At 38.2% G+C, this 9321-nt stretch overlaps 1 protein-coding gene across 1 annotated transcript; it reads left to right on the top strand.

Moving 5' to 3' along the window:
- The first annotated feature begins 5203 nt into the window (after nucleotides 1–5203).
- On the top strand, nucleotides 5204–7465 carry exoc1l (exocyst complex component 1 like). Its single transcript, XM_042484460.1, has 3 exons — nucleotides 5204–5324; nucleotides 5555–5733; nucleotides 7196–7465. The coding sequence occupies exons 1-3, from the start codon at nucleotides 5204–5206 to the stop codon at nucleotides 7463–7465; spliced, it is 570 nt and encodes a 189-aa protein (XP_042340394.1).
- The last annotated feature ends 1856 nt before the right edge of the window (nucleotides 7466–9321 follow it).

Below are 9321 nucleotides of genomic sequence, written 5' to 3'. Positions count from 1 at the left end.
CAACAAGTTCTAAAAGTAACACTTAAGGTAGTCTTGAGAATTTCGGGTGGTTTTCTTGGAAATTTAAGTGTCTCAAAATATCTGACTTCAATACTGTGTAAAAATATCGAAACCCACAAGTTCAACCTTCATTTACAAGCGGTTCATAGATATATTAACATAACTCAAGATTAAAAAAAAATACTGACCATAGATAACTAATAATATGCTTTTTCTTTTCAAATATGGATTTTAAAACTACAACCAAAACAATAGCTTAATAATTAATTGCCATAAATGTTTGTTTAATAAGGATTGTCATGTTTCCTGTGACAGTGCAGCTACATTAGCAGAGGGGCTTCAGCTGTGTTATGCTCCTGTCAGTGCAGCACTTGAAATACTATGAGGCCATTATCAGCTCTAACAAAAGAAACAACCTTTGGAAAATGTATTTTGGTCCAGCAAAGTGTGTGCACCCCCTATGTTTGTGTGTGTTTACATGAATGTCAACACATTATGCGCAGCATGTAATCATCCTCTACCACTTGCAGACTGGCATTGCTGTTACCTCACTGCACACTCTTGAACGGGCACAGATGCACCCAGAGACGTAGAGTGACATGGCACGGAGGCAGCTGTGGGGATAATACCACAGACATGCTTTATAGTCAGAAGTTTGGAAATATAACAGGAAAGGTTATCTCATGAGGCACGGTGCTGAAGCTAGAAAGAGGTTATTATTAATTATTTTAGCTTCAGGGAGAAGAGAGGGGGGAAGTGCATTTGGAGTCCTTTGTTCATATTTAATGTATCATCAGTGAACTATATTTTTCTGGGCTTCTTCTTTTTTTACAACTGTCTTTGCTTCAAGTCTCGGTTAAATGTTTCTGGCATATTGCAACATGATGACAGTGCACTTCTTTTTTTTTTTTCTTCTTTTTTTCATGAGCCTGGTTGCCTCCGTGACTCATTTTGTGTCATGTCCGCAAAAACGGCTGCTGGGATTTGATCACGGGTTTTGCTTGTATTAACAATGAGTCATTGCTAAACTACCCTGTTTTAACATAGAAATGTAGGGCGCAGGCAACTTCAACATTATTTAACTTAAATTGTTACATTTATTTATCATGCAAATACATGTTACTTGTATTGTCAGCAGGGGTGTCATAGTAGGGGGAAAAGTGGGACTGGTTACCCAGGGCCCCAGTGGGAGGGAGGGCCCTCGAAAAGCCTGTAATGAAAAGTGTTAAATGCTAAGTAATAACTACCACAACTACATTAAAATTTGCTATGTAATCCAGTTGAATAAATTTTGTATAAAAATAGTGGAAGCTCTCTGAGGCCCCTCTCACCCTTTAAAGGTGCAAAATAGTTTAGTATATGCAGTATCATTTAGCCCTTTCCACCAAAGTTAGGGTGTGCAGGCATTTTTTTCAAACACAGGTAAGCCTGCTTAATATAGGCAATCGCCTGTATTCCTACTGCCAGTGAACACACCCCTGGAGCACACAATTCTGCCTTTCAGGCAGCTTTATGTGTGTGTAGTTTGTTTTGTTGGTGTGTCTGTGTGACTTCACAGACAGGCCGGAGAACAGGTAAATAGTAATCCGTGCAGGAACAGACTTATTTAGTCCCTTTTTCAAACTCAGCGCAGATGTATTTGGATCGGTGTTTTAGCGCTGCATAGGTGGAGACAGAAGGTAATTAGTGACGGTGCATAATTGTATCTCACCGGTTAAGGAGCTGAAATTAGCGCGTTCTGCGTGTTGTGTTTCCAGGAATGCCGATTAGAGCCGGAGGCGATAAAAACCCATGTCTACTGCAGAATTTTAAAAAATGACAAATGAATCTATCTTGTAGAGTTATTTGACCCAGGTCTGAATTCCAATTGTACACATTCTCATTGCATTAAAAAAAAAAAAGAAAAGGAAAGGAAAGGGAAAGAAAGCAAAAGAAAAAAATCAAAAGGTACATGAGAGAGACATGGGTCGAGAGAATAGGGATGTGGGGCCCACAGGCTCCTTATGCATAGGGCCTAGAATTCTGTGCTACACCCCTGATTGTCAGTGATGTAAATCAGCAGATATATTGTGATATCTGAATATATTTAATGGTCAAACATAGACCCTGGTCCTTGCGCCTGCATCATCTGTACCATTTGAAGCTGTCTGACTGTCATTTGACTGTCTCCACCTGTGTCCTCTAAAGGTTGAGAATCATTGAATATGATACCATCAAAAATAACTTCTGATCATAACAATAATGTAACAATGCAAGTAAGCATTTCAGTACTACATAATACTACTACATAACATCAGCAAAACGTATTGCAAAGATCAAAACCGCAAATGCTACAATGACAGCTTTTCAAATGTATGACAGTAATTAACTGAAAAAGGCTGAAATATCACAAAGAAAAACAGGAGTTTAACATTCAAGAAGTAATTATACAGAGCAAACATATTTTTAATCTGGACAAATAGGTTAACATAATCATTACAAAAATTTCAGATGTTAAAATCCAGAATCTATATGTTTAATAAAAACAATGTTTCTGCTCTCACGCTTTTTTAATTCCCAGCCTAAGGCTTTTGCATTAGACCAAAATGTTTTCATTAGCGCCAGTCTGGCTTCCTTAATGTATAATGGTGCCAACCTCATTAATTCTCTCTTCCTGCATGGACTCATTATACCTCTGCACCTTCTCAGATTTTCTCTTTCTTTCCCAGTCTCCTTCCTCTCAGTGAACTCGGCATGCTCCTTCGCTTTTCCTCTGTCATCATTTTCAGTTCTCCTCGGGTTTGCTTGGATTAGTCGTTATCTGCTCCTCGAGGATTTTCCTATCTATTATTTTCCCACCTTTCCTTCGCTCAGCACCACTTCCTGCATAATCTGTGTTGCTCGTTCCTTAATTCAGCTCCACAACCTGGTCGTTTTTGTCCACATTCAGCTTGTTTTCTTCCTTTGCTTTTTTTTCCATTAGTAAATTGACTTATTTCTCTGCATTCTTCATGTCTTCCCTTCTTTCCTGCTTCTTGATATTTCTCTGATGCGGTATGATTTATCTTCTATCCATCTTTTCAGCAGCAGCTTCTTCTTTCCCTCTTAATTCCCAATCTTCATCTGTCCTTTCATATCCTCTCCTCATCCCTGCTGCCAGGTCCTCTGACTTTACTCCTACACCTTATACACCTCCTCTTAATCCTCTTTAATCATGCGTCTCCTATTTCCAAACTCCTCCCATACAGCCATATATAACACTATTATAATTGCAATATCAATCAATCAGACTTTAATTGTAGCACTTGTCATACAAACAAAACTGTAAAACAAAGTGCTTGATACAATAAAACCTACCCCCCTACACACACACACACACACACACACACACACACACACACACACACACACACACACACTCACACACAGATACATATACATACACACTAGCACATGGATGGAAAAAAAAACACACTAAAATAAGAATACTCATTAAAACCAGAAACTGAGGAAACGCTGCCAGAAGTGAGGAAACACCAAAGGCAGGATAAAACCTACAAATAGAAAGATAACAGTAAATAAATAAAAACAATAATAGAAATCATAACAAATGAGCAAAATACTTTAAACAGTAGATAAGAGTTAAATGAAAGCATTAAACAGCATTAAGTAAGATCATAAATAAATATTTTTTTAAAACAGACTAAAATATACAAATAAATACAAATACAAGTCATTAAATACATAAGTTCAATTAAAGCCAAAGTAGAAAGTTGGGTCTTGAATTTGCCTTTAACAAATATATATCCTGTTGGTTTTCATAACATCTCACCTGCATGCCTCAACAAAGTCAGATATGATGGGAATGCTTTATGGCCAACATGACACACTGAAAAATTATTACGCCCTTTATTCTCCTGCATTCCACCATATATCACAAAACTACTCTCTTGGCTTTTCTCCTGTTATTGTCCAAATAATGATCTTTAATGCACATGAACAGACATACTGGGGTTATGATAAGTAAGTACAACAAACCTCATGTGTTATTCATGAGATTCAACACTTGTATATTTTCCTTTCCTCCCTACTTCCTGTCCATCTGCTCATCTTTCCATCTCAGAGGCAAAAAGCCTTTCAAGTGAACATCCACAAAAACCATCAACAACAACAACAACAATAAAGCACTTAGCTGTGCAACGACCCATCTTTGTTTTCACAAAATGTGACAAATCCAATGGAGCCACACTCTTTCCTGCTAACAAATCAAATCAGAGCTCTGGCCTCGGTTCATCCTGGGGTTGTTTATGGAAGAAAAAAAAACCAGTCCTCCCATGCTGTTCGGACCTGCCTCTTGCGAACTGGAACTGTGATATTGTGTTCTGCTTATCAGTACATCCAGCTAATTGTCTCTTAGAGCCGCGGTCCCTAAAGAAGTGTAGCATTCTTTATGTGCTTGTAAAATTCCTCCATTTAAGTGCTTCACCCCGCTTGTACCTGGCCTCAGAGATTGAATTACTACAGGGTAATGGAAACCGTGCAGAGTGCTGTGGGACATCCTTTTCCCACACAACAACCGTTTAATCACAGACAAACAATTGGGCAATTTGCCACGGTATATATCAGCATCTATATGTCAGTGAGTGGAGACAGATTGACCATGGAAAGAAAGAAGGAGACTGTCTATATGTGTGTTGTGAGGGAACTTGTAACTCCACACAACCAGGTTAAAGTACTGTATGTGTCTTTGGGCGAGACACACTTCACTGAAGTAAATACAAATCCAGGAGGGAAATCCATATTTGCAGGAAACCTGAGTCGACTTCAGGATCAGCGTAGTAATGGATCTTAATTGAAGCAATAAAAGGGCGAAATGATGAAGAGATTGGCCTTTAATTGTTCTCCCCTCGACCAAATCCCTCCTGGGCGAGTCAGTACTTAAATGAAAGATTAACATAGATCATCCAAATTGACTGACCTCAGAGTGAAGTGTGTGTGGATTGAGTGGGAGCTTATTTCACACACAGCCACATACTTTTCTCTGACCAGAAGGAACATCACCGCCTCCCTCCCCACCACCGCCAGGTTCCACTGTTGTGATTTCTCTCCATCACTCTCTCATTGTCTTTCTGCCCTACTGCTTCTGTTTTGTTTGTTTGTTTTTTTTAAAAAAAAGCTTTTTTCCTATCATCTGATCCCAATTCTTGTCTCCCTCTCTCCAGTGATGTCGTCTCTTCTAAGGGAGGAGATGCAGAGAGTTTTATTCCGACCAACGAAACAGAGACTGGTGGAGTTTATTGAGATTGAAGAGCCGACGCATGGAAGACATTTTCTCTGTGTCTCAGGTAAACAGCTTTCTAAATATGCTCAATGGAATTTTCCTTGACATAATATTATCTTTCGTACAGAGAATCTGTTTGGAAATGAACTAAATGTGTAATGCTGAATGAAACAGCCTGTGTAACGTCTACGAGGCCTATAAAGAGTCAAGTTTTTACTTTTACTGTAAATGACATGTCTGGTGCTGCAGTGTGCCCATTTCTTTGCAAAAAAAAAAGCTTTTTTTTTTCTGCAGTTGCAAAAAACAAAGAGGTGCAGTTATGTATAGTGCGATGTCAGATATCTCAGACCTCCCTGAAGTCTGGATCTAAGAGGTCCCACACCAAACGCTCCAGTATACAGGATTGCTACAGGAGGGCGGAGGTCTGGTCCCTCAAAGACCTGACTCTGGTTGACGGACGCGACCCCGATGTGGTAATTGACCAAATTTCATTACAATTTCCATTGCTTATTCTTGCATTATTCTAGGGCTGGGTAATATGTTGGCATTATATTGATATCATGATATGGGACTAGATATCATCTGGAATATTCTAATATGGCAAAAATGTTGTCTTTCCTGGTTTTAAAGGGCTGAATTACAATAATGTGATGCAATTTTCTAAACTCACCAGACTGATCTAGCTGTTCTATTATTAGAGTATACTAGAGTTATTATATCCACATAACTGATGATTATTTATCAAAACTGTCATTGTCTAAATATTTTGTGAAAGCACCAGAGGTCAACACCACAATATCGGTATTAAGGTATTTGGTATAAAATACTGTGATATTTGATTTTCTCCATATCACCTATCCTTATGCCCTGCAGTTTTCTCTAGAAAGGATGATTGCCAAATTGAATATAATGATTAAAATGTTTTCTAATAACTAAAATAACAACCACACTTTTACTGTTTATAACTGTGAAAGCTTTGAAATTATGTAATTTATCTCAGACCGAAATTTCACATGGAATTCATGTTTTTTTAGTGCTACATGCTCCTCTCATAGTGTTTCTTTTGGACTCAAAAAAGAAACATCAACCATTTGCCTTTAGGATCCTAAAGGAAATTATAATAAACAAAATGCGCAAGGAAAAAAAAAAGCGTTACAAGACAAATAGGCTACCGTATAGAGTGCCGAATACGTCTTCGGAAATGAGTTAGCATTTCAGCACTTCCGGTTCCCTTGTGTCGAGGTCAATGGGTTTTTGGTTAGATGCTGGAAAAAAAGATATGTGGTTAACATAAGCTGAGGAGATTTTCAGGTTTTGTTCTACATAAAGAAACACCATTAGATACCCCACTATCAAACTTTGAAGATTTGATGTGTCTTAAAAAAGGCAGTTGCTAACAAGTGGCTGAAGGAGACTACAGAACGGCATCACACCCAACACGGTTTACAGCCTCGTAGTGATGGAAAGTAATCCGACATTTATAGCCAAACGTTAGCTTTTTACTTCTGGTGACTGTATTAAGGCCTAAAAGATCATAAAAGTGGTGCTCATTTGTGAAAATTACCTTGCTGAACAGAACGTGTAAGCATCATAAATGTTTGTTTGCCACAGAGCTTGCTAACTTCTGCATCGGCCCACAGAAAAACATCGTTTTTGGGCACTCTAAATCTGTACATCTACGGTGGTGGAGAAATTAATTCATGTTTTTATTAACAAGATTTTTTTCACGTCTATCCTTCCATCTCCCAGCAGCCTATTTGCTTTTATATATCTGGAATCTTATGAATGTATTCTTTCGAATGGATTTCAGATGTGACCAATGTGTTCCTTTAGGTAACTGCTGCGTCACTTTGTCAGCTCTGATTTTTTAAAGGGTTACATGAATGTTTTTTTGTTGTTGTTTATAAATAATGCTATCTCACTCTGTGTCTGCAGGATGACCCCTGTTTCCTGTTGCACTTTGACGAGGTGCGTACAGTGACGGCCGTCAGCTGCTCAGCCAAATACGCGATTGTGCGTGCCCTGGTTGCCCTCAGCGACCAATATTGTCAACGGTCACTAAACCTGCGGAACTTTGACTGGACCTACATCAAGCCCACCTCCTTCTACTCCAACAGAGGAGACTGTGTTGTTCTAACACAGATATGCTTCTATGCATTCAATCTGGTGTGTCTGTCCATGTGTCCCGTGCCTCTGGATGCCTAATGAAATGACACAATGATTGTGTGTGTGTGTGTGTGTGTGTGTGTATTAATTAAGGTGTGCGTGTGTGTGTGTGTGTGTTTGAGAACTGTTCAGGTTTACTGTATATAACTTGTGTTGAGTAGGAGGTGTGGCGTGAGTGCAGTTTTGTGGCTTCTTATATACACTAAGGGCTTCTTCATCATGAAATGTCTTTTGCATTAATCATTATGCTAATGTCTTTCAATGGCAAATGCCAGTTTCAAGCAGCTTGGTATTTGTTAATTGTATAATCTACTTTTGTGAATGTATTCTCTTCAGTGTGCTATTGTAAAAATGAATTTCAAATGGAGAACAAATAAAAGAACCACACATTTCTTGCCTCTTTTTGCATTTAGCCTTCTCTATCTTAAAATATGGCATCGATGTGGTAAATACAAATTTGTACAACATTTTTGATCATTCCTATAGAAGCTTGTCTGTTGTGCCCTATAAATTTACCAATGGTGGACTATGACTGGTAGACATGAGTTTGGGAATAACCATACAGTGGAGGACAGTTGGATTCAGGGTTTTAACATCCTAAAGGTACATCACATTGTACAACACTACAAATGTATTTTGTGTATATTCTATAGGCTGATTTCAGTGTATATTAGCATTGATATATTGATTACCTTTAGGCATTAGTGGCAGTATATGAGGTGGGTATACTAGGTAGATGGGCAGTGATGCATACACAGGCATACAGGGTATACCCACCTCTTTTTCTGGCCATATACTGTCTACACTCCTATCAACCAAAAAACCACTGGAATATATCGGAGACTCAATTTCCTCCTCGGTAGCCTACCCATCTAACTAGTTTTACAGCCCACTTATCAAATACTACTACTCCACTATAGATGGGTACGTTATGAAGAAAGAAGTAAATATAGGACACTCTCCTAAATATGGCAATGGCTTTTTTTAGTGATGGGTGGTTATACTGTTCATCAGCCAGAAAATGAGGTGGTTGGCCTCCTCCATGTCACCACAGACTTTAGGCCATTAAAAATGTAAATAAAGAAGTCACTGTTAGGCCTGCCCTGTAGAGTAGCTGATTACCTCTAGAAATAAATATTTTTTTTACTCCTTGCTTTGCTAAGAATTGTTTGAATCAGTTTGCATACAGGCCTTTAAATTGAAACAAAAATTGAAAGAAAATAGTAATAATAATAATAATAATAACAATTAATATCAGCTAAATAAATGTAACAGGAAAATCCACGTTTTGAGACTTTAGTCAAGAATGGGAGCAAAGGGACTCATTATTATGGGCTTTTCAGTAATTGCTAATTCTAGGACTTTCTTTTATTCTTAATGGTGGGTAGACCTACAGCTTCATAGGCTACTTCAAGTTTTTCACTATTTAACATGGTAAAATCATTGTTGAAATAATAAAATATGATAGGCTACATGCTGTTATCTATAAACTGTTTCCAGTAAGTCTTACCCATGGCTGCCGGCAAACCTTTTCTGTATCCTGCTTCTTTCTATCCTCTATCACGCGTTTGACACGGTTTGGCATGAGTTTTTTGTTTTTTTTACTTACATTCATAGTTCAACTTTCTACCTTCAGATGGCGCCAAACATCGCTACAGGTTAGTATGATCTATCACAAGGACCATCTGGTAGTTTAAAAATTTGCCTGACTAATAAAAACACAATTATATGACACGGTTTTCTTTGCATATCATCTTAAAATTCCAAGTCAGTAGAATTCATATTCTGAAACATTTAATTAATATGTGCACATATCGTGTAAAAATACTCTACACTTTTGGTCCAGTCTTCAGGCACGGAGGGGACAGACTAGCGGCTCCTTGCCTGCCGCCAAA

The sequence above is a fragment of the Plectropomus leopardus genome, chromosome 3 (assembly GCF_026936395.1).
Source record: "Plectropomus leopardus strain MGB_pleo_1.0 chromosome 3, ASM2693639v1, whole genome shotgun sequence".
Lineage (NCBI taxonomy): Eukaryota > Metazoa > Chordata > Actinopteri > Perciformes > Serranidae > Plectropomus > Plectropomus leopardus.
The sequence above is the reverse complement of the archived record's forward strand: the minus strand, read 5'-3'. Positions and strand labels throughout refer to the sequence as shown.